The 25,762-nt window shown below is 47.9% G+C and overlaps 2 protein-coding genes across 3 annotated transcripts in view; one reads left to right on the top strand and one right to left on the bottom strand.

Moving 5' to 3' along the window:
• SOX7 (SRY-box transcription factor 7) overlaps nt 1–2,186 on the top strand; it is a 34,452-nt gene extending 32,266 nt beyond the window's left edge. The window contains exon 3 of the transcript XR_013172452.1: nt 1,888–2,186. The gene's annotated coding sequence lies outside the window, so the exon portion shown is untranslated. The remainder of the gene's footprint in view (nt 1–1,887) is intronic.
• Nucleotides 1,054–25,762, bottom strand: C3H8orf74 (chromosome 3 C8orf74 homolog). 2 transcript variants are annotated; one of them, XM_077152956.1, is made up of 4 exons: nt 25,569–25,762; nt 22,575–22,767; nt 5,185–5,588; nt 1,054–1,434 (listed from the first exon to the last, which is right to left on the bottom strand). In XM_077152956.1, the coding sequence occupies exons 1-4, from the start codon at nt 25,614–25,616 to the stop codon at nt 1,186–1,188; spliced, it is 894 nt and encodes a 297-aa protein (XP_077009071.1). In that variant the 5' UTR covers nt 25,617–25,762; the 3' UTR covers nt 1,054–1,185. The 2 variants fall into 2 exon arrangements, with proteins under 2 accessions (XP_077009071.1, XP_077009072.1); XM_077152957.1 differs by lacking the exons at nt 22,575–22,767; nt 25,569–25,762 and adding an exon at nt 13,114–13,377.

The raw sequence follows: 25,762 nt of genomic DNA, 5'->3' as shown, positions 1-25,762 counted from the left end.
TTCCCTCTAAATCCAGCCTGGCATCCAAATGTAGGCAGAGTTTGCTTGGAAATCCATATACCTGGGCACAACTTATGCAGCAAAGATCTTGACAGCAGCTTCTGCAAAAGAGAGAAGGGTGTGACATGACAGTGTCAGGGAATTTGGCACAGTGGTTTACATCACATGGGGACATGGGCCAAGCGGATTGCTGGCTCAGGTAGAAGCTACGTGGGGCCGCTTCCTCACTGCCCTTAGTTCTCTGGGGCCACAGTCACCTATAAATTACACGGTTGTGTTACGCCAACAGCTATAGCACTTGTGCAGCTATTGGCATGAGAGGTGCCATGCCGCAGGGGAAAGCGCACAGAAATAACAGTCGGGAGGCCCAAATTCTAAGCCCAGTTCTTTCACTACTGAGCTGTGCGACTTTGAGCGGGCACTTGACTGTCCTGAGCCTTGGAATCCTCTGAAAAGTGGGATTAGTACACCTTACCCCCATGCCTCTCCTGATATGTTCTAGTGAGACACTTAGACACCATCCAGCCAACTCCCACACATGATAGAGGAGGGAGCTGGGACCTGGAGACAGAAGGGGCACAGGCAAGGTCACACAGTAGGTTAGTGGCAGAGCCGGGGTCCAGAACCTGGTCTCTGACCTTCAGGACAGTCCTTGTTTCCTGGCCCCAGTCTAAATAGTGTCAATTCCCAATGAAGGAAGAATATTCCAGAGGTCATGCAATCGGGTCCTCTAGCTGGGGCACCGTCACATGAACAGCAGAGCACAGGTAGCTAATCCCATCCTAAAGAGCTTGGTGTGGAAAGAGAATCCCACAGCCAGCTCTAGTCACAGAACCACTGTGTCATCTGAAAGTCCTTCCGGGTGTCGTCACCTCATTTCACTTGCAGTGGCTCTGTCTTCAGCAAATGTGGTCAACACGTGATTTTGAATGCCTACCCAGCACAGCATTCTGTGCTTAGCAAAGATGGACAACCTTCCACCACTCAGGGTAAATCTTTTGAATTGGATTTTCAGATGTCAGAAGGTGGTTTCCAAGATAGAGACAAGATAAGTATTGCTGTGTTTCTTTTAATCTCTGGATGTCTGATCTATTGGGTGTTGAGCGCATCACATAATACTTGCACAATTGTTGATGGCGCTTCTTCAATCAAAGTCTTTAAGCCATGGATGACAGCGGCCCTTTACTACTTTGCTTTTGTTTTTGCTTTCTTTTCTTTCTTCTCTTTGTTTGCCTTAGGGGACTTAACAAATTCTTCTTGGCCTGGTTGGCCAGGGACTAAGGGAGGGAAAGGGATAGGAGGGTTGAAATTTAAAGTCTTCTTCTGAAGTTTCAGGTCCAAGATATCAAACGTTATCTGTATCTCATACTGCAGCAGCTCCTTCAGACATGCGATCTGGATGCAGATGGCCTCTTTGACCAGGTTTTCTAACTCCTAAAAGAAACAGAATGTCACCAGTGAGCAGGCTTTGGGGAAAGCCAGGGCCATCTGCAAATAGAAGCCTCAACCTTGATTCAATGCTCAGCACAGCCACTTACTGATCTGTGTTCTAGGAGCCTCCATATTCCCCTTTGGATTTACTCTCCCCTCTTCTCCACCCTACTCTGAGCCATGGTGGGGGCGGGGTTCACTTTCAAGGGCTGCATAAGGGCTCCTTTGACCTCCAGCTCTGTTTGAGCTCAGCCAGTGGGAGGCACTGGCAGGAAGTCTGCATGTGGGAGGAGAGGTGGGGACATTTACATCACCCCCTCTCTCCCCAGCCTGGGCCATGGGTTGGCTCTGGTTATGTTCCTCTATCCTCTCCTATAGGAGCTGTTCTCTTTCCAGGCTCCAACTTCTGGCCTAAGATGTGCCATTTTTTCCTAACTAATGGTTCTCGGCTCCTAGATGAATCCCATGTTCCCTGTGGACTCTACTTTCTGATCAAGGCAAGCTCCAACCGAATATCGTCACCCCATCCATCCTCTGCCTCATTCTCACATCTCAGAGCTCAAGCAGCAGCCTTCATGGGTGGGGACAGGGGACATTTCTTCAGAGAGTGGGCATGTCCCCAGCCAGCCAGCCATGGGAAGAATGCAAACTCAGCCATCATCTGCCACATTAAATAGGAGACCCTCTCCGTCATCGCAATCCGAATCACAGAATCATAGAATCATCGAAACGTGGCCTACACAACTGTGCTTCTCAAAGTTTCCTGCCTGAGCCTCTAAATGGCAGAGGGGAATTAATGCATAGCCTGGTGTGGGGAGGGGCATCCGGGGACATAGCTTGGAGTATCCTGTTGCCGATAATACATTTATTTGAGATTTCATAGTTAAACATAAATTCTCATGCAAAATATTACATTTGCTGCAGAATACCTCTTTGTTTGTTTGTTTATTTTGCATGGGCAGGCACCAGGAATTGAACCTGGGTCTCTGGCATGGCAGGTGAGAACTCTGCCTGCTGAGCCACTGTAGCCCGCCCTATTTGGTTTTTAATATAAAAAAAAGTCTCCTCCTAAATTGGGGGGAAAATTGTGCTCCAAGAGGATGGGCCATGTTAATCCCACAGTGTGGAGTGCCCCAGCCCGGGCCCACCACCAGGGCGCACACCACCAGGGCGTATACCACAAGGGCACATGCCACCAGGGTGCACACCACCAGGGCACATGCCACCAGGGCACACGCCACCAGGGCACACACCACCAGGGCACACACCAGCAAGGCGCACACCACCAGGGCACACACCACCAGGGCGCACACCACCAGGGCGTATACCACAAGGGCACATGCCACCAGGGTGCACACCACCAGGGCACATGCCACCAGGGCGCACACCACCAGGGCACACACCACCAGGGCACATGCCACCAGGGCACACGCCACCAGGGCACAACCCACCAGGGCACACACCAGCAAGGCGCACACCACCAGGGCACACACCACCAGGGCACACACCAGCAAGGCGCACACCACCAGGGCACACACCACCAGGGCACACACCACCAGGGCACACACCAGCAAGGCGCACATCACCAGGGCACACACCACCAGGGCGCACACCACCAGGGCGTATACCACAAGGGCACATGCCACCAGGGTGCACACCACCAGGGCACACACCAGCAAGGCGCACACCACCAGGGCACACACCACCAGGGCACACACCACCAGGGCACACACCACCAGGGTGCACACTCCCCAATCTGAGACGCATAGACCTCTGAGCTATTTTGGCTTCTGCATTTCAACTCTTCTAGTCCAAAAACAGCTACCAGGCTGTGAATTTGGTATGATTCCCTCCTCACCCCATCTCACACACACACACACACACACACACACACACACACACACACACACACACGTCTCTGGGGTGATGTAGGTGAAGAGGAGGCTAGCCCTATTGCACAAGAAAGAGGAGAATGGGGAGTGGAGGAGGGAGCTGGAAATGGAGGAGGAGAGGAAGCAACAAAAGTCCCAGGAAGAAGAGAGTTAGGTACTTAACGAGTAAAGGGCATATAAAAAGCTGCTGTAAGAATGACACCTGTGCTCTTCTTGGGAAGAGAATAGTCTTAAGTGTTCTCATAAAGGTGGCCAAACTACCACGCAGGGAGGTTTTTAGGAGTTTGGGGCCGAAAGAGCAGAGCAGGGAGACACGTGGAGAATAGACTGAAGGCCTGAGCTGGAGCAGAAAGGGGGCCACTGCAGGGAGGGGTGGGGGTGCAGAGCAAGGCGGACAAACAAGATTTCAGAGTGGGGGCTGTCTAATGTTCGCGGAGGCTGGGGACTGCTGTGCCATCAGCCTCCCCTGGGTTGCGCCACTCCTCAGAAGGTCTGACCCAGCTCCCAGCCTTGTGGGGTGGGGCGGCCGGGTCAGGGGAGGGCAGCCGCACTTGCACTGAGCTGGGGAGGCTCCAGTCAAGGAGCTCCTCCAGGCAGGGGCCAGCAGCGTGGTGATGGAGGCGCTGAGGGGTGCAGGGAGGGGCAGCTGTGGGGTGCGTGTGGGAGCCCCTTGCCCAGATGTTCCCGAGGAAGGTCCCATTGAAGGAGGCTGGAGCCAGGCTGCGGCATGGGTTTTGTTAGGTCCCTGTCCGATATCTTAATGCACTGAGATCGCAGGGCAGCTATTCAAGAGATTTAACCTTGAGGCCAGTGTCATACATTCTGTTGTATTAATTATTCTTTAGTGATTTTCCAGCAATAGATACCTATATATCTTTATATCTAACTCGAAAGGAATACTTTCCAAGGCCATTTGCTCCCAGGGTGACAATCCAGAAACCAAAACCCTTTTGGAATACACAGCCCCGCAGCCCTCCCTTCTCCCTTCTTCGTCCCCTGGGAACACAAGCAGACACTCGTGCACACGTGCACATACGTGTCCTTGTTTCAAAGATGATGTGAAGGTGATAATATCAGTACCACAGAGCTAGGAACCTATTTAGAATCTGCCAAGCCCTCAAGAGGTTGGCTCCTCTGGGGACCAGGCTACTCACTATTTATTAAAGAGTTGGTAGTTGGCAGCTCTAGATCCTGGAGCCCCAAGGGTCCTTAAGACCTACCAAAGGGCAGCTCAATTTCCTAGGTGCACAATAGGCTCCTTTAGGCCCTCCCTGTGCCACCAGCTCTGCCTTTTACCCACGTCATGCCATCACCCACCCTGAGCTGTCACCTGTGTGCCTTCCTCCATCGCCTTCCCCCAGCCCCAAAGGAGGCTGGCTCTGCAGACAGGTGAAGGGCACAGGGATAACCTAGTGGCTCAGAGCCTGGGTTCTGTTTCTTGCCCCTGGGGCTTCCCCCTTGGTGGAATCTGTGACCGATGGCTGATGCAGTAGAAAGAACATGGACTTTGGAGTCAGCCAAAGCTTATATTCAAATGGAAACTTTACCGTACCTAAGTTTCATGGCCTTGGGGGAGTTGATGAAATTCTCCGAGCCTCATCACTAAAATGGGGACACGAGTCTATCCCTCACAGGGTTGCGGTGTGGTAACATATATGCAAAGCGGGTGTTAGACACTCAAAATCTATTTTGCCTTTCCACCCACTCCCAAAAGTACAGGTGATGAGGTCTGTTCTATACGTCTGATCACAGTCTGGGAAGTCCTTGCGGGTAGGGAATTCCTGTTAGGAACAGAGGTTTGCATTAGGCAGGTGGAGACCCTTGAGGCATTTAGGACCCTGCTGAGGGGGCAGACTCTTACCTCTGTCTTTAGGACACGTCTCTGCTGCGTGGATGCATCCTCAAACGTCTTCCCCAGCATGTGCTCCTCCTCCAGGTGCAGCGCCTCCTTCAGGAGCAGCACATGGGCGCGTTTCTGTGCCTCCACCATGGACAGCTCGGCCACCTGCTGCTTGTGCCTCCAGACGTCCCTGTCCACACCCTGGGCCAGTGGGAGGGGCTGGGGCGGCAAGCACACCTCCAGGTGGGTGATGGTCAAGCTGACTTCTCGGTCCTGGACCAGGACATACTGGTAGAGTTTGTAGTGGCAGATGAAGGTGCTGTGGAAGTAGTCACAGAGAGCCAGCAGGTGGGCAGTGTTGAACTGCTTCTGGTAATCTCTGAGCTTGTCCCCCAGGATCTTCACAGCTTCAGTGATGGGGCAGCCTGGGGACACAGAAGGGCTGGGCTTGGAGCACGAAGGGAGGAAAAGCTGCAGGGACCGCTAGTCAGTATAGGCTCAGAACCCAGGCACTCTGATCCCAGAGCCCCCGTTCCTATCTGCTATGCTCTATTTCCTTTAATCATCTCTTGAAGGCTACAGAGTCTATCACATCTCCCTTTTCACCTTGGCTTCCAGGAAGCTCAGAGCCAATTTCATGGAGTAACTTACATTAATCCCGTTTTTTAAAATATGGTTATCCCACTGTTTACTAATATTTTGTCTTTCACCATTTTTTTTCTTTTAAAGATCTTCTACAGCTGTGCTTTATAATAGCTCCATTTTGGACTCTTCGGAGAAGGAGATGAGGATATAATAAAAAGATTCTGAGAAGAGTGGAGCATCAGGTGATCAGAGAGCTTTTCATGCGACTGTTACACTGGTGACTCGTGTCACAGAGTGAGGGAAATACTTCTTCTCCCATGCAGAAGACAAGGCTCTGAGGCAGCTCCTCACAGGGGAAGCACTCTGCTCTCACACTCTCCTGTTCACTACTCCTGCTCACAGCTCCTTCAGGGGTTGGGTGTGCTGATGTGATGGGGGCGGCAGGGTTCTCTTCCAGCCGATGACCGCGGGAGAAGGTTCAGTAGAATTACATACACATCCTGGCCTGGTAGACACCAAGCCAGAGGGATTGGCGAAACTGGGGAGCAACGCAAAGCACGCTGCGCTGCATGTCCGGGGACCCGAATCCTGACGCAGATGCTGTCCCTGAAGCACAGTGTGAACATGTCCACCTCTGCAGAAGAAGGGCTTGGGCTGAGTCTAAGCCAAGTGCTTCTGGGTGTGTGAGCAACCCACCTTTCATTAGCTCTTGAAAGCTATGGAGTTTCATACTGGGAGTGTGCATGCTCACAGTTCCATCTCCTCAGGACGGAGACCGACCATTGGCTAAAGGGAACCCAGATTTCCTCCCAGGGTGGGGTGTCCAGCCTGTCTGCAGACCACCATCCCAGGTGTCCATCCTTGGAACTCTGATGGACCCCCATTGCCCCTGCCAAAGGGGCGGATCCAACTTTGCACCCAAGCTGTTTTTGTAAATTCCACTCCCCTCATATTCTGTGTTTACTTCTTGGCTCTTTACCTGGTTGCCTTGGCTCTGCGTGAGGATTTTCACCTTAAATTTCTCCAGAGTCCCTAGAGGGTGGAGGCATCACTATCCTAGAAAAATATTAGTTCAAGGGGCACTGCTCTACCACAAACCTTCTTAGGATGTGCCAGGAGTAGACAATGACTCAGGAAGCTCAGCCAGAAGTGTCACTTCAGCCTCCTTGGAGAAGGAAGAAGAGAGACCTCACCTACTTTGGAATGAAAGGTTGGCGGGCAGTGTTTCCTCTTTCCTTCAGGGCAACCCAGCAGGCTCATTGGCCCGAGCTCCTGTCTCATGGAGGTGTCAGGGGAAGGCACTGGCTTTGGAGCCTGAGACCGCACTGTCCCTTCCTAGCTGTGACATCTTGGACTTTTGTTTCTTCAAATGTAAAATGAGGGATAATTATATTTATTTATTTCATAGGATTGTTGGGAGGATACAATGAGATAACATGTCTAAGTGTCTTGTATAGAGCCTGCTACAAGGTAGGAATCAGTAAATGTAGGAAAACGTCCCTCCTGAGTCCTGCCTCCCCTCCCTCCCTCCTTATCTTTTTTCCTTCCAACTTCTGCCCATCCATTCATCCTTTATCTATCCATCCATCTGAAATGAATTTGTTAAATTGTTGCTGAGCGCCTATGGATTATTAAGCATTATGCTAGGTTCTGGAAATACTATGATAAAGAAGACACAACCCCTCCCTCCAAGTGTGCCCAGTTTTGTGGAGGAGACACACACAGGGGGGCTAATTATAAGATACCTGTAAAAAAGAACCACCAGGACAGGTAAAGACGAATACCCAATTTGGGATGTGGGCCAGCAGAGTCCTCGTGGAGAAGGCAATGGGAGCTGCATCTCAGCAGAGTGGGACTAAGCCGGGCAGGGAGAAGGTGGGAGGGCAGTTAGGCAGTGGGTGCAGCCGGAGCAAAAGCACAGGGGCAAGAAACAGCATATGGCATGAGTGGGAAACAAGAGGGTTGTCTGTTGTTGTTATGTAAATGTGGAGGCAGAAAATGGCAAGAGTTGAGGGGAGAGGCGGGCAGAGGACAGATGGGAGGGCCTTGAATGCCACACTCAGAAGGCAGGGCTGTCTTCTAGGCAGCGTGGGTCCTGCCCAGGGCTGTTGGCAGGGCAATGACAAGGTCATACCTGCCTTAAAGATCAGTCACGTTGACCCTCATGTGGTGGCCAGTGAGGAGAATAGGGCTGCCATCCAGATGAGGCCACCATGGCAGCAGGCAGGAGGGGCAGGAGGGGCAGGAGAGGGGCAGGGCTTGGTGATCATAGGATGGGCGCTCAAGAGGTGAAACTTGCACAGCTCCTGGCTTCTTACAGGGGAACATGTAGAGGATGGTGGTGCCAATCAACAGGAGAGAGATTGCAGGAGGAGTAGGATATGAGTTTGAGATACTGGTGGACCATTTGCCTCAGGCGTGCTCCCCATACTCAGAGAGTCTGGAAGAAGAGATGGTTGAACAAATGACTATCATTCTTGTATTCTCTGCACCCAGCACAGAACTTTGTATGGGACTGATAAATGTCTGTTGAGTAAATGAACCAACTCTAATACAATATATTAAGTGCACCTCTAATGTTTTAGAGCCGTTCATTTATTCCAGCAACAGATATTTATTTAAGGCCTTCCATGTGCCAAGAAGTCTTACAGGTTCCAGGGATTCAGTGGAGGGCTGAGGAGACAATACACTGAGCCAAAAGACCTCAAAAGGACTACCAGCATTTGAATACAAGTTCATGAAAGGTGCACAAATTGCATGCAAGATCATTGTTACAAAACTGGTGCCTAGGAGGCTGTGAGTGGAGAACTTTCTCTGGATCAGGTCCTCAAACTTTAAGTTGTATTGAGAGAGAGGTGGCTCATATGTACCTACGGGCTGCCTTGTGGATATTGTTACTTTTTTAGGTTTACTTTTTATTATAGTAATATGTATACAACTCAAAACATCCCATTTAATCACTTTCAAGTGTAAAATCTAGTGGTATTACATGCACAATATTGTGCTACCACCATCCATTTGCAAAATTTCTCTGATACCCTAAGTAGAAGGTCTATACCCACTAAGCAATAGCTCCACATTCCTCCTTCCCCCTGGAAACCTCTAATCTACTTTCCATCTCTATGAATATGTTCATTCCAGGTATTTCATATAAATGAGATTATACGATATCTGTGCTTTTATGTCTGGCTTGTTTCATTAAACATGGTGTTTTTCATGTTCATCTATGTTGTCACATGCATTCTTTTTATGGCTGAACAATATTCCACTGTATGTACATACCACTTTTTTATGCATTCATTTGTTGTTGGATACTTGGGTTACTTCCACCTTTTGACAATTATGAACAATGCTGCTATGAACATCAGTATGCAGATGTTTCTTTGAGTCCCTGCTTTCAATTCTTTTGAGATATACTCAGAGGTGGGATGACCAGATCATATAATAGTTCCATATTCAACGTTTCGAGGGATCGTCAATCTGATTTTCACAGGGGCTGCATCATGTTACAATACCACTTGATGTTGATGTTTGATACACAGTTGTTCTGTGTATGATTTGGGTCCTGAGAACTAAATTTAAAAAGGTGGAATGTTTGAGCTGTGGATATCACAAGTAACTAACTTTCTTCATCTAACAATGTGGTCTGAAATGGCAAATGTATTACTTTGTTCTTCAGTATCTTATATTGTTGAAAATGACTTTAATTTAAGAAAGGAAAGAAACAGATTAATATGTATTGATGAGGAGATGTCAGAATTAAACTTACTAACATCACACTGAACTTTGAACTTTTAGTTTAAAAAATTTAGACTCAGGAATCCCACTGACTCATTCTTGGGTAAGTTACTCTCTTTTGTAAACTAGTTATTTTGTCATATCAAACAAAAATTAAAAGTTAAGTTTACTAACCATAATTGTTTAAAAATTAATGTAATTTTTTCAATTTGTTTTGCTAGAAATAATAGTTTTGAATAGCTAAAAATTGATTATATTGCTATTATTATGGTTTTTATAAATGGCTTCTTTGTATATATAATTTGATACTGTATCAAATTATATATACAAAGCAGGGACTCAAAGAAACATCTGCATACTGATGTTCATAGCAGCATTGTTCATAATTGTCAAAAGATGGAAGTAACCCAAGTATCCAACAACAAATGAATGCATAAAAAAGTGGTATGTACATACAGTGGAATATTGTTCAGCCATAAGTAAAGGATTAAATTAAAAGTCACTGGGGATGATCATGCATCTATGTGATGATGTTAAGAATTACTGAGTGCATATGTAGAATGGTATGATTTCTAAAAAAAAAAAAAAAAAAAAAAGTCACTGGGCAACTCCCAGTGCGTGCCCATGCACAAAAAAGAAAAAAAAGGTCACTGGTTTTGCACATGAAAAGATGCTCAACATCATTAGTCATTAGGGAAATGCAAACCAAAAGACAATAATGCTTTTTCATGTCCACTAGAATGGCTGCTATTAAGAAAATGGAATATTACAAATGTTGGAGAAGATATGGATAAATAGCAATACTTATTCATTGCTGGTGGGAATGTAAAATGATGTGGCTACTGTGGAAGACAGTTTGGTGGTTCTTCAGAAAATTAAGAATAGAACTACCACATGACCCTGCAATCCCTCTTCTAGGTATATACCCAAAAAATTGAAAGCAAAGACTTGAATAGATATTTGAACATCGATGTTCATAGCAGTATTATTCACAATTGCCAAAAGATGGAAGCAACTCAAGTGTCCATCAAACAATGAATGGATTAAGAAAATATGGTGTAACATACAATGGAATATTATTCAGGAAAAATTTTAGGTTGTATATTTGTTACTTGGATAAAAATAAAAAAATAAAAGACACATAGACCTGTATAACACAACAATGAACCCTGATGTAAATTATGGACTATAGTTAATAGTATAATAATAAAAACATTGCTTCATCAATTGTAACAATATAACCACACTAATGCAAATTGTTAATAATAGGAAAAACTGCATGTGAAAGGGGTTGCATATGGGAATTCTGTATTTTCTGCATGAATTTTCTGTAAACCTGCAACTTCTGTAATAAGAAGAGGAGGAAAGAAAAGCTATGCGGCAAATTCAATTTTTAAAATCTCAAAAGCTTTGTAATTTAACTTAAAAAATTTTAAATTTAGTCACTTGTAACCCTGTATTGGATAAAGTTTGTTCTTTTTATAAATAAAACAGATGTACATATAGTACATAAGCAGATACACAGCATATCTGTTGTCTTAAAATTTGATGACGTGGGGGATCAGGGAAAAAATGTCTGAAAATGTTCTTCAGGGAGGTGATAATGAAATAAAGGCTGCTTTAGCATGCTACTTCATGCAGTACACTTTCCCATCCACCTTTTCATTTGCTTTGTGGAGCCCCAGCAGCACTGGGCCTCTGCGACCTCTGTTCTTTCTTCTTCATGGCCTGCCTCCTGAGCTGTGGAACAAGCCTCCCACTTCTGGGGACCCCATCACCCCTGAACTGAGCTCCAGGCAGCTATGGGGAGGGGCCCAGGCCTGGCGGGAACACAGATCTATGGTTTTCAGCTTTAGACATGTTCCATACTCACTGGGGAACAACTTAAAAATGCAGAGCCCCCTCCTACCTTCTCTGCACCACTACACACACACACACACACACACACACACACACACACACACACACACACACACACACACAGCCAACCATCTCAAATGAAAAAAAAGTACCAATTCCCAAGGTGGGGTTTGGTTTGGAAATTACTGCCTCATATAACTTTGATCTGAGTAGCCAGATTGAGCTAAAAGTTGCCAACATGGGGCCAACAAGCAACAAAATGACAGTCTAATGGAAGGACAGAGCAGAAGCCCCAAATGTGGTTTGGAAAGGGCAAGACCATGAATGGCCCTGCATGTCATATGCAAGAACTGGGCTTTACCCCGGAAGCTGGTGTTGTTAATGGGAATTCATGGAAACCTAGTACACCCAAGGATGGCTGACTTTCTGGAACTGCATCCAAGATTTTGTGCATACCCTTCTTCTAGAGAGAGCGTGTGCAGAGGGCATCACTAAATTCCAAAAAAAAGGATCGAGAACCACAACAGAGAGCTGCGGGTCCACTCAGAGGGGTTTAGATGAGAAGCGAGAGGTCCAATGGGTGCTTCTGATGATGATGGTGGCTGCCTGGAGGATGGCAGAGATGTCCCATAAAGAAGTTCCAGAGAGCGGGGGAGGAAGGTGAGGTTATCAGTTTTGATGATCAAAGCTGAATCCAGGCCCATGTGTAGGCAAGTGTGCAGACTTCTCCTGGTTGCATGAGCTTCGGTGCATGGGGCTGGTGATATGTGCCACGTTTGTCCAGGCCAGCACCTGGTCTTCTCTATGAGACCCTCCTGAGCCATGCACACAGCTCACATTTGCATCAAGGGGGGCTGTGAGGCACAGTAGTGTTGAGTCTCTTGGTGCACAAATACTATCGGCTGCTCTGTCACGCTGACAGATGCCTTAGTGTGGGTATGGGTTACGGCCTCAGCCTAAGAGATGACAAAACAAAGTGTAGAACTAGTCCCAGTTCAATAGTGAAAGAATGCCTGGTTGAAGTCTAACTTTAAGCCCAAGACACCCTCTTGGCCAGTTCTTGTTTTCAGCAAAGCTCCCCCAAAGCTGGCCCCTGAGAAACACTTTCTTGGCTGCTAGACCACTCTCCCTGAGTCTCAGGTTGAGAAGTTCCTGCATGACTCAGAAAGCCGAAGGATTAAGTCTCAGGGAAAAGCCTCTGGCTGCTGGGGAGGACAGATCTGTGCCTGCAAATTGCTCTTCAATAACAGGGAGTTGGCTCATTTACATTGGCTGCTGGAAACTTCCTGAAGACGGTCCCCAACTCCCTGGAGGCCAGCACCTGTGCGGGGGACCATTGGCACAGGGCGTGGAGGAGGCCGCGATGGAATGACAACAGTAGACAGCTCCAGAATCAGGGCAAAAAGGCACTTGGCTTGGCCTGGAGAGTTCTGAGCACACTTCCGCCTTCCCCTCACTTACCAGGGTCTGGGGCTTGGTGAAAGGAAGGGAGGTAAGCCACTCCCCGGAGGGGGTTGGAAAAGGTGAAGAGGGGCTACTCCTTCTTGGGTGAGTGAGAGGGGGAGGAGCCCAGGTGCCTCTGAGGCCCCTGACAAACCAGTTCGGTTGCCCCCACCTTGGCCCAGAAGGGGAGGGCCCACATCAAGCTGCAACCTGGCCTGGCTCACATTTCTGAGTGCTTGAGCCCCTACCAGGGCTGGTCAACATGGTGGGATGCCACCAGGTCCTGCCACCCCAACCCCACCCAAAGACTTGTCCCCTGCCTACCTTTGAGCTCTTGGGGGAAGGTTCTGCTAAACTCATTTATCCTGAGGCATCGTGACTCATATCTCTCCCTAAGTGACCTCTCAAATGACATGGTGCTTTCTTGGGGAAATGGAGAACTCCCATTTAGGAAACTCCCACAGTGCCATGCCATGCCGTGTGCAATCTCCAACTCCGCCCCACCACTCCCTACTCTGCGGGCAAGGGTTGTCACTATCCCAACTCTGCCTGTGAGAGACACTGAGGCTCAAAGAGGTCAAGGAATTTGCTGAGGATCACACAGCTGGTAAGTGGCAAGGGCTGAAATTCAAACCCCAGACGGGAAGTGGTTGAAATGTGTGAAGGCTCATTTCAACCATCTGGCTCTAAACAGCTTGGCAGTCTATTTGTAGACCCTTGGCAGTGGAAGTGAGAAGGACCCTCACCTCTCTGTCACCTAAAGGATGGTCTGCCATGGCTATGACATAGAAACAAGTGTTCTATGGCCAGAACTGTTTAAGATATGTTGGATTAAATGAAATTAAACAGTTGTCTTCAACTGTGGAACTTTCTAGAACCCTTAATAGCTAATGCACTCAGCAAATTGCCAAAAGTCTTGAGTACATGCAATGTTTCTCACATTTTATTTGGGGCAAATGGTCTCTCAGAATCCAGGAGCACGTTTTGTGACATATTGACCTAGTCCAGTCCTTTCGTTCTATAGATGGGGAAATTGAGGCCCAGAGAAAGGAAGGATCTGGCCCTGTCTTCTGAGCTCCATTCCAGAGGTCCCTTTACCTCCCCTCTTTGTCAGGGGTCAGGGGCCTGGGAGTAGAGCTTCCCTTGCTGATTAGAAACAAATAGTGTCCTGTAGCCACATCTAGGTGCTGGGTGCCTTCGTGCCAAGCTCTGTAACTGATCCAAGCTTGGTGAGGGGAGCCCTGGTTTTGGGTCCTTAGATGAGATGACCAGCTACTTCCACCGTGTCAAGGGCATGGCACTGGACAGAGCCTGAGAATCAGCTACTTCAGGCTCACACCTGGCCTCTTCTGTGGTCAGGAGGCTCTGAGGCTGACTAGCATGTCCAGCTCACAGAATAAGGACATGGAAGGATAAGAGATAGGGAAAAGGGTTTCCCCAAAGGGCCAGAGATCTGGTCTTGAGAAAATATGTGCCATCTGCCCAGCCAGAGGTGCCACTTCCAGGCCAGAACACATTAGCTGAGGGGGACAGTTTCCTCTTTCTGCTGATTGTGCCATCCACCACATGGGTGACATCGTGATGGGGCCAGGAGCCCAGACTCAGCCTCGGAACTCCAGGTGACCCAGGTAGGAGCACACCAGGCCCTTCACCTGCTTCTGCTAAGTGCTGGGCTTTTCCTACACACTAGCAGCCTTGTTTCACCCACCGCAGTGCTCCCTCTTGGTCTGTGTGCTCTTCAGGCCTTGGGTACCCCCTCCACCGTCCCTCACACAGATCCCACTGGGTCAGATCACTGCAGGGCAGAGCTGTGCTCTGTTGACAGACAGACCTGGGTTCCAACCCTGGCTCTATCCACTAGAGGTCTGACCTGGGGCAAGTTACTCAACCTCTCTAATCAGAGTTCCTTCATCTTAAAACAAGGTCTACCTTGCAAGGTTGCTGTGAAGATCACAGGTATTATGTGTGAAAGCTCCAGGCACATGCAAGCCCTTGCTTGAGCCTCCTTCTGCAGGATGCATGTCCTCTGAGAGAAAAAAGTAGGGAAAGTTTCTATGGCCCAATCTTGGTTCCTGGAATAGTGTCACCAAGTGAGCTATGACTTCACTCAAGGAGATATTTCTGAAAAGACAGGTACCCATTCTGACCAAGAAATGTTCGCCCAGTATCTCTGTAGGCCTCTTCCTTGGAAACTTCCCCCCTCCATCAGTAAAGAAGTTACATACAAAGGCCCCCCCACAGATGCTAGGGGCTTTCGGTCCAGGTTGGGAAGGAGGGTCCCAAGAGGTGTGTCTCAGGCTGCAGGAGCTGGCATTTGCTCTCTGCTTGGACTGGTTTTGAAATGCTGGAAACTTCACTGAGTGGAGGTGGTTTTCTTGGGAGCTGACAGGGCCAAGACACCACAGAGTGCCTAAGGAGGGAGAATTCCTACAGGAGAGCCTGGAGCCCAATTCCTCCTGCCAGCCCAAGTCTGCCAGGGGTGGGTGGGCAGGTGGCTGCCCTACCATCCCACCGCTGCTTGGATGACAATTCCTGAAGAATCGGGAGTGGTCATTGGAAGAACTGCAAATACCAGCACCATGGCACCATTTACCTAGGCCCTTGCTGGCCTCCTTGGGCCTCCACCAACTGGTCATTAAGGCCCACTTCTTTTCAGCGCCAGGATTTGGGGGCAGGCCAGACCAACAGGAAAGGGGTTCATCCTTCCCCAAATGTCTAAGTAGAGCATCATCAGACAGAGCCCAGTGCCCTCCAAACCTTGATGATGGAAAGAGGCAGAAACCACAAACCAGATGAAATGATGGTGTTGTCGTGGGCAGCTCCACAGGTGAGCAGGTGACCATGGGCCCCTCGGCATGGGTCTCTGGGACTCCCACCCCTCAACCGTCAGCACCCAGCTGAATGAAATGAGGTCTGAGGCAGGGTAGGCTCCCCCCAAATCTCCTGGCACCCCAATTTCCCATCTATGACTGTTGACCAGGAATTACAGGGCTTCCTAGGCACCCTAAATCACTGTAGCCCCTGAAGGCAGAGGATGAGACTCAGGGCCCCCAGATCCATCAACATCTCTCCCCTCTCCTGAGTCTCCTAGAGCCTGGGTGAGATATGCAAAATCTGCCCATTTTATGCCATTTCCTCCCACCAGGACACCCCAAGCTGGAAGATGCCCCCTCCCCCATCTACCTTGGCTGGTGACTCCACCATTGGCCCTGAGGAAGCTTCTCAGAGGCTGGCCGAGGAGGTACCAGCAAAAGAACTGTTTCTCCCTGGCTTGCAGTTGAGACCAGAAAGCCTAACAAGCCATTTGCCAGGACAGAATCAGCTTATGCTTTTAAATAAAGGGCCACCCTGTCCCTCCCTCTATCAAAGCTCCGATTGGGCAAGGAGATAAGCTCAGCTGGCAGCTATCCTGGCACAACTTTGAATCATTGCTGTGCAAACATGACCCTCCTTACATTCTGCCTGCCAACTTTTGTTATCTAGTACTCGAACAGAACTCAACCATTGCTAGCCCTGGATTAAAAAATTAAATCCCTGGAGAAGCTGCGTTCCAAGAAGAGTGGCAGCCCTGTGTGGATTTAAGCTAACTGAAACTCAGCATGGGATGTAAACTGGCCAGTCAATGGGAAGCTCCGGCTGTCAGCAGCCTGCACCGCTCAGCCTGTTGATGGGTGGGACACATACCCAGGAAGAGCTGCAGGGCAGAGTAAGAGATGGGAAGGGCTAGAATTCATTTGGCACTTGACCTAGCCATCTTCACCAGCTCTTCGTGCCCCTTACCACCTGGGCCCCCTAACAAAGGCAATGAACATCTGCCTTCTCTCTTATGCTGGGGGGCAGCGATGCTTCCTCATGTGTGCCCAAGGCCAGGTCAGGGGTGTGTGGCAGCTGGATTGGAGGCCCGTCTGCAAGCCTACCTGAAGGACGAGAAGAAGACAAGAAACCGCACAGAAAATGAGCTTCCTGCGGGGCAGGATTTAGTCCCTTCCTGTCCTGGACTGTGGCCATCTCCTGTTCATCCCATTTTACCTCGGAGAGCGAGGGACACATAGTAGCTAATATTCACTTAGCATTTGCTATGCACCAGTCACTGTGCTGTTTTACATGTCCTGCAGAATTTAATCCTATGCCCTCTGAGTTGGAACTATTATCATCCTCATTTTACAGACGGGGAAACAAATACCAAGAGGTAAAGTAAGATTTTCAAGGTTACCCAATAACAAGTGACAAAGGTGGGATTTGAATCCAAACCTTGTCTGCAGAGATCGATGCCTGCTCACTCTGCTATGTTGCCTCTAACATGACCTGAACATGCAAGCAACAATGAAATAACACCCTAGTACCTGTCAGGTGTTCCAACCTCCTACCACGTATGCTGAAAATATCTGTGTGGTCAACGAGAATTTATTAATTCATTCATTCATCCATTTCTTTATTTCATGCCTACTGTGTGCCAGGTGCATTGTTGGTCCCTGGGGAAGGGGCAAAAGTGAACAAGGGCATAGACCCTTTGTCCAGGCATTCTGGCCTGCCCATGGCCTTACTTGCTGTCCAGTTGTAGTCCTTTGGGGAAGAAGTTTAGATCTGATTAGAGAAGGAAAGATGGTCCCTGCGAGTTTGGGTGCCAGAAATAGCCTGACGAAAATAGGGCTGAGAAGGATGAATAAGGCAGCCACTGCAGGAAGGAGGAGGAGCATGCACAGATGCTGAGAGGATATGCAGGTGAGAAATCCAGGAAGGAAGTGCTCAGGGCCTGGGGAAGGTCAGGTGAGGGTGGGCCGAATCTGAGCGGGCCTGAGGCTTGGTGGTTCAAGACCAGCTCTGAGTGATGAAGTCTGGGAACCAAGAGGATGGGAATTTAGGGAGGAGTGTGTGCAGTGGGCAAAGCCCTGGACTCTGAATTCAGGTACAGCAGGGACATCTCAGAGGAGGACATCTGCAGGTAAATGGAAAAGTAGATTTGGAGATACCAGCCAGCAGAAGGGAACTGATGTCAGATGCTTTTTGCCCAGCTGGACACTGCCTCAGTTACCCACTCTGAGGTTTGAATCCCAGGTCCTGGGGACTGGTCAGGAGAGGAAATGACCCAGAGCTGGTGGGAGTAGAAGGGACAGAAGGTAGATATGAGCCAATTTCTTAAAGACTAAAGTTCAAATCTGGGTACTGCACTTCGACATGAAGGACAGTCACCAGATGAAGAAAGGCAGAAGATGACAACGAGGGCTGGAGTTGGACAGAACCAGAACAGAAACAACCGAGCAAAGCTCAACCACCCCTCCTCTCCCACAACCCCATTCCCAGGGGAACAAAGCCAGGTGATACCTATGAACAGTGCTGAAGTGCTACCTGCATGGGCAGGTCAGAGAGATGATCTAAGGTCTGGTTGGGCAACTGGTCCAGGTGGACAGCTGAGCCACTGTGAGTGCTCAAGACCCCTGGGGAAGTGAATATGATAATAATGGACAACTCCATTGCACATTTCCAGGGCTTACTATTTACCAGCCAGTACCAGCCACTGTTCTAAGTACTTTACATAAATGAACTCATTCAATTCTCACAATGACCCTATGAGTGAGGAGCCACTGTGGTTCTCATTTAACAGGTGAGTGATCTGAAGCACAGAGAGGGTCAGGGAATTATCTAAGGCTGCACAGCTTTCAAACCCAGGCAGTCTGGCTCCAACAACACTGCGGGTCTAGCTCACAGATAAAGTGTAGCTAGAGTGAGAACCCTTTGAGAGGAAGGAGGCATCACGTGGAATTCTACCCTCTGCCTCTGGCAAGTTGCTTGAGCTGGTACTTGACCTGGCGAATGTCCTGTCCCAGATTTCTGGAAGGCAGTGAGCAAGGACTGCCACCTGGTCCAGCCTTGCAGTTTCAGGAGCAGCAATAGTGGCCGGAAAGGTGGGGCCCAAGGTGCCCAGGACTTGGGGGGACCTTGGGTTTCCATGCACTCAGCTACCAATGGGTGTTCCCACTCTTCCCCACTGTCTATTATCTTCAACCCCTGAGACCTGGCAGTACTTTTAGGGGTCAGCTCCAATAAAGGGAGAGTTAGCAGAGCCCAGGGCAGCCTTATCTGCACGCACTTCTTTCTCACACCCCCACTTCTAGAACAAATATGCAGTCTGCTTTTGCCTCCTCTCCTGTCTCTGCTGAAGCACTCAGTCCCTCACTCACAGCCCAGCGACCTGACCTACTCCCTGCAATGCAGGGTCAACCTTGCCAGTGTTTGCATTTGAGAAAGAGTCAAGAGAGGCTCTCCACTGCTGGGTGTGTCTTGTCCTTGCAGAAAGGGCTGATGTCACCCCTTTATGAGGAGAAGTCTCATCCGAAGGAGCTGCTGCATGAACTGCCAGACACACGTGGTTACACCAAGCAAGATTCTGAATCCCATCACTTTAGAGTGTCCATGTCTTTGCCCCTGTGATCCCCTCATAAAGAGAATAGCCACCAGTTACCAAACACTAAGTAGCAAGAACTGTGGTTCATGCTTTATGTCCATACAAGTCCTCATAACAATCCTGGGAGACACATACTCTTGTCCTTCCCATTTTATAGATGTGCAACCAGAGGCTCAGAGGTTGTGTGACTCACCCAAGACCACACACCTAGCTAGGGGCTGAGCTAAGAGTTGAACCTTCCTGATGGAGTCTCTCCCCAGAAGATTGAATTTCAGGCATGGGGAGAATATCTGAGAGCTATTCCCCGCTTTAGTGTTTGTATCAACCATGCTTCACCTATTTTCAGATGACGTAAGGGTGAAAGGAAGAATTTGTAAGTTGCGTGGCCCAAGGTCAAGATTTAAAAGATTTCAGGAGGCAAAAAAATGGGCCAGCATTAGCAAGGTGGAATTAATGAAGATAATTGTAACATTCTGCCTATGGATCAAAATCACGATTGCACAAGGGTGGGATGGGAAAAACAGCATTTGTGTGTACCACCAGCTCAGGATGAATCAACGTGACCTTGGTGCCAGTAAAGTCAGTGTACCCATAGGCTATATAAACAGGAGCATCACACCAGGAAGAGGAAGGTGATAAAACCACTCATCATGTCACTGGTCAATTCTCAGGTTATATTATGTTTGGGTCTATTTTAGGAAAAATATTGATGAACACAAATATACCCAGAAGAGGGCAGCAAGGAAAAGGGCTGTGGTGGGGCATGAAGGGAGGGAGGTGGGAGGAAGGAGTCTGGAAACTGTGGCATATGAAGAATGATAAAAGGCACCAAGGATGTCTAGCCTAAATGTGAAGCTATAATAGTCATATTATGTAAAACATATTAAATATCTGCAGGACCAGCATGCATTTCTATACTACAGAAATGCATTTCTATACGACAGATTTTGGATGTATAAGAGTAGAAAATGCAGAAGGCAGGCTTCTGATAGACAAGAACTTTGTAATAGCGAGGGCAGTCTTATAAAGGAATGAATTGCCTCAGAAGGAGTGAGCTCCCTGTCACTTGAAGGGTATCAACAGAAGCTGGATGAACCCTTGTCCTTGTTGGCATGTTGAGTGATTCCCTGCAATAGGAGGAATTAACATTTCCTGACCACCAAGTCTCCTTCCAACTGTGAGGTTTTAGAAATCTACGGGACATAGATAGGCTACGCTGGCAAGGTACACTTAGAACCAGAAACCCTGAACTCTGTGGTGCGATCTAATCTTCTGGGTTTTACATTGGGTTTGCACCATTACAGACTGTTTTTTCATTCAAGGACTTGAACTGTGGAAGGCTCTGATGGAGCCCGAGTTCCCACCTGCTTGGAGCTGACATTCTCATTCCCGCTCGTCAGTGTTTGTTCTGGCTCTGAGCTCACACTGCAGGGTTTGACTTTGGTACCCGGATATTGTGAGCAGCGGAGAGGCGTGGCACGGAGGGATGCCGGGAAGGCCCCGGGTGGGATGGAGGGAGTGGCCGGGGAGGGATGAGATTTCCCAAGGATCTCTGAGATCAGCTCATGAGCAATATTGTGCCTTACTCAAGCCTTCAGACCAGAACCACAGAGAGGAGGAATGCTGAACTGGAAGAGAGAAAATTGGGTGAATGTGGGCAGCTCAAGAAGTTAAAAAAAAAAAAAAAAAGTCTGCACCCAAGTGCACATAGGATGTGCAGTGGGAACATGCAATTGTTCTAAGTAGAGGAACAATGTAGTTTTATGTTTTTGAAAGATCACATTACATTTTGGTGTATGGGCTGTGAAAGTACAAAATTTGAAAGCGGTGAACTGGTCGAGAGATGGAAAGAGGGGTGGCTGAGGAGATGGTGAGAAGTGATGAGATGAGGGACGGGCTTTGGAGATATTGCAGACAAGACCAGCTGATGGGTTCTGGGTAATTCAGATGTAAGGACATCGTGCAGTCTCTCTGCTTGGCAGCTGTTTTAGATCGTAGCCAGAGAGCCAGAGGAAGACTGGAAATGTGCCGTACATTTTTTAATTTTATGTTTTCCCTTTTTATTGAAATAATTTTAAATGAAAACAAATGACAGAAACGTTACAAAAATAGTACAAAGAACTTCTTCCCCCAATCTGGTTAATAGTAAATGGCCAACATGTTGGGCCATCACGGCAGGATACTTTAGTGTGCATTTCCTAAAACAAAATCCACACCACAACGCGACCATCAAAATCAGATGAACCCTGATATATTACTATTGCTTAATCCTCCGCCTTCATGCAGGTTTCGCCAATGGCCCTGATAACGTCCTTCATAGCAAGAGAATCCAAACCAAGACCACGCATCGTATTTTGTTGCCACATCATCTCTTTAGTCTCAGTTTGGAACCATTTCAGTCTTTCCTTGGCTTCATGCCTTCGATGGTTTTGAAGATTACAGGAGAGCTCCCTCGGTGTGACATTTCCTCATGCTTAGATTCAGGTTCTGTGACTGTTAGACGTGTCGGAGAAGTCTTGCCATTCCTCTCATTGCACCCTACCAGGTGGTAGATGATTATCAGTTTGTCCTATAACTGGTGATATTCACTTGGACCATTCGATAAAAGAGTTATCTGCCTGGTTTCTCCACTGTAAAATCGTTCTCTCCCCGTCTGACATCAGTAAGCATGTGTGGGGAGCTTCTTTGAAAGTATATAAATATCCCATTTCTCAAGAAACATTTACCCACTAGATTTAGCACCTATCAATGTTTCTTGACTGAATTATTGATTACCCTGATGACTGCCACAGAGGGGCTGCTCCATGTATTTGCCTAACGAATAAATCTACATTTCACAGCCCATGAGGTGAACTGATTTGAGCCCATTTCTAGGTGGGGCGAGGCATTCAGCTCTCTTCCCGCGAAAGCCCACCTTAAGGCAGAGACAGAGAGGAGCTTTCTCTATAAAATCCCCTCACATTTCCCCCACCCATGCTTCAGCAAGCTAATACCTGTAAAGGACTCTCCCAAGACATTCACAGAGCAAAATTTGATACTGGGAACAACGTGGAATCTTTCAGGGGTGCAATGGGAGGTCAATGAAGGGATTTAAGCAAGAGAGTGACATGTTTGATTCACATTAAGTAAAAATAAACACAAACTCCCTGACTGCTGTGTGAACATCTTGGAGTGGTGCAAAATGTGCAGCCAGGGAGGTCAGTGAAGGGACTCAGCGAGGACATTCTGTTTATTTCGTTTTCTGGAAAACGTGGGCAGAGACCCTATTTAGTAGCGCCTGAGGAATGTCAGGGAAAGGAAGGACACCTGGGCGGCTCAGGGAGTTCCTGGGCACCCCCCGCCCCCACCGCCTTGGCTGACTCCTGCCCTGGACACACCCTACCTTTGGTTTCTTGAAGCAGCTCTTCGGTGAACTTGACCACCTGGGCCACCCCCACCCATGGAAAGCCTTTGCCCACTGCAAAGATGATGCTTTCATAGAAGATGTCCAGTAAGATGCTTCTGCGGGAATCTCTCACTTCATCAAAATCTTCCCAGTTCAGCAGTTGCCGCAGGTGCTCTCGCCCTTCTGGTTTCTGCAAGGGAGAAGTCAGAGCCATTCTTACTAGGCAAAACCCTATTGGCGGACCTACACTGGCTCCCCAGAGACCTGAAGGGTGTCCGGGAAGGTGGCTAAGGCTGAACATAATTAAACTTTGGTTTCTGAACAGTCTTCCCTCCCTTTTCTGGGATGGGCTCTTCTTTCCAGCACAGGCCCTTCCTCGTAAAGCTTTCCTCCTAGCCACTGCAGCCCCAGGTTCTAAATCATAATCCTTCCTCCCTCTTTCCTGACACAGTTGACTTTTCCTCAGAGCCTGTTCTCAGTCTGCTGCCCCAGAGGTAGAGATCTGTTAAGAAAATTCACGCTAGGGCGGGCCATGGTGGCTCAACAGGCAGAGTTCTTGCCTGCCATGCCGGAGACCGAGGTTTGATTCCTGGGGCTTACCCATGCAAAAAAAAAAGAAAGAGAAAGAAAATTCACACTAAAGTGTGAATGACTGACTGAGGAGAGACTTGGTGGGGCAGTGCTTTAGCAGAAGGAATGTGTCTTCACAAAATTTAAGACACTCTGGCAGACTAAGAAGAAACTAACTGAGTACCTCTTATCTTTTATCTTATCTTTAAGTGGATAAGAACCCACTTTCCTTGAGGGTTTGGCTGGCCCTTCCAAAAAGAACCTTATACCGACCAAGGCCTGGATGGTGAAGGTACCAGAAGAGCGATCATCAGCAGTGTTGATATTGTCATGAACTGTCACTTGCAAGAAGCCAGCTTCACAAAAGAAGCCTACAAGAAGTACATCAAAGATTACATGAAATTGATCAAAGGCAAACTTGAAGAACAGAGACCAGAAAGAGTAAAATCTTTTATGACAGAGGCATGAAAAAATCAAGCACACCCTTGCTAATTTCAAAGATCAGCTCTAGATTGGTGAAAACATGAATTCAGATGGTATGGTTGCTCTCCTCAATTACTGTAAGGATGAAGTGTTCCATTATATGATTTTCTTAAAGGATGGTTTAGAAATGGAGAAATGTTTAGAAACTTGCAATTCCTTGAATCTATCACCTGTCATCATAACTGGCTGCTGCTTTTCATCCACACAATTCCAAGACTTAGACAGATGGACTAATGTCACCTTGAACTCATTTATTTTTATTATTTTGACCTTGATTTATTTGGAGCAGCGGCATTGTTTTTTAAAGAAAATATGTCGTGTTGGTTGTCTAAAAGTAAAAATGCATTTAAACTTATTTGAGAGACTGCCTCTCAGTTGAACATATTTGAACTAAATTCATCCTGTAGTGTTCTTGGAGAAGGTAGCCCTGTTGGTAGGTAACTACTATACAACATAAGACTGTCTTCACGTCATGTCTACAGTTACCCTATTTTTGGAACTGGAGTATAAAAACAAGAACTGAAAGTATTAACTCTGACTTGAAGGAGGAAACTATGTTCACAGTGGTGCCATCACTTGAAGTGGATCTTTACATATTTCATCATCTACAAACAGAAGTACATAACTCTGAAAGAGTTTTACCAAGAGAATAGACTATAATACGGTTGGAAACTAAGTATTATCTGAACTTATTTATCATAAGTCAGGTAGAATCAAGTTCCAGAGAAATCTAGAAGTCTCCTGAAATGAATGGCAAACTCCGTGGCTCTGGGATAGTAACTACAGAACAGGGGCCAGGCAAACTGGCCTGGCCTGTCACTGGCTTTTGTATACCTCATGAACTAAGATGGTTTTATATTTTTAAATGGTTGAAAAAATTAAAATACTTTGTGATGTTAGAAAAAAAAAAGGACCTTAAAGTTCACCAACAGATAGAGAAGCAGTAAGTGCCATTTAAAGGTGCGGGTGAAGAAAAGATGTCACAAAATGGGGACTCACTACATATAAGAGTGTTGCTTCCCGGGTCAAGGGTAGGTTCTGGCTGTAGGGAGCCGGGGGAGACGTAGGGACACAGAGAGGCTCAGGGTCCTCTCCTTGAGCCCAGGGATTTCTCTTCTACCACCACCCCTTTTCTGCCTGCCCCGACTACCCTCGCATATACCCACCTAGGGCCATAAACTGGCGACAGTGGGACAGCTGGTTATAAGATCCAGAGAACATCCAAAGAGCACCTGTCCCAGGCCAAGGGGACAGCATGGGCCTGAAGCCTGTGGGGTCAGATGTCCACATAGGTGCACAGTTCCCATGTGGTCTCTTATGTAGACTCTGCAGCCAGGCCCTGAAACCCCTTTATGGACAGGTTTGTCTTTGGAAGAGTTTGCAGAGAGGTCCAAGGTCCCCACAGGTTGGATCCTCCTGTGCTTTCCTGGCCTTTATGTCTCCACATGCCCTACAAGCTCACCACTTTTGGGCTTAGAATTGGTTCTGAGAAGCTGATGAAATATGGCCAACCTACACCCCAAAAGAATGGAAGCCCTCTCTCCACGAGCTTCCTACACAACGGTATACAATTCCAGAAAGTGCAAAGGGCTCTCAGGCTTCCTGGTGAAAAACCCTGCTCTAGAGAGGTGGTTATCAAATAGTGACCAGACCCAAGGGCTCCCCCATGGGGGTCAGCCATTGCCTTCAGGTCAGTCTGCCCCTGCCTGCAGTTAGGCTCTGCCTCATTAGGGATGAAAGAGAACCTGCAAGCTATAGGGGTGGTAAGCCTTTGGTCTGGAGTTCTAGCTTGCACACTTGGGCCGTGAGGGTGTCCAAGGCATCCATCCAAAGAAACATTTGCAGGGAGCCACTTCCATCCACAGAAGCATTGGGATGGGGCACAATTTCCTAGACCCATCTGAGCAAACTTTCTTTTAAAAGTTACTTTTCCTCTACCTGAAGTTGGAAGACTTCTTTCACTCCTTGGGGTGTTAAGAGTGCCATGGCCCCAGAATCTGGTTGCTAGGAGACCTCGTCAGCACTGATTCAGAATTTCTGAGTCACCCTCGGTGCCAGCTTTATTGGGTCATGGAGAGCTGCTTTGTGATGGCTTTTTCTGGTCTTCTTTCCTCAAGCTCATTCCCTCTTGT

Source organism: Tamandua tetradactyla, chromosome 3, assembly GCF_023851605.1.
Source record: "Tamandua tetradactyla isolate mTamTet1 chromosome 3, mTamTet1.pri, whole genome shotgun sequence".
NCBI lineage: Eukaryota > Metazoa > Chordata > Mammalia > Pilosa > Myrmecophagidae > Tamandua > Tamandua tetradactyla.
The sequence above is the reverse complement of the archived record's forward strand: the minus strand, read 5'-3'. Positions and strand labels throughout refer to the sequence as shown.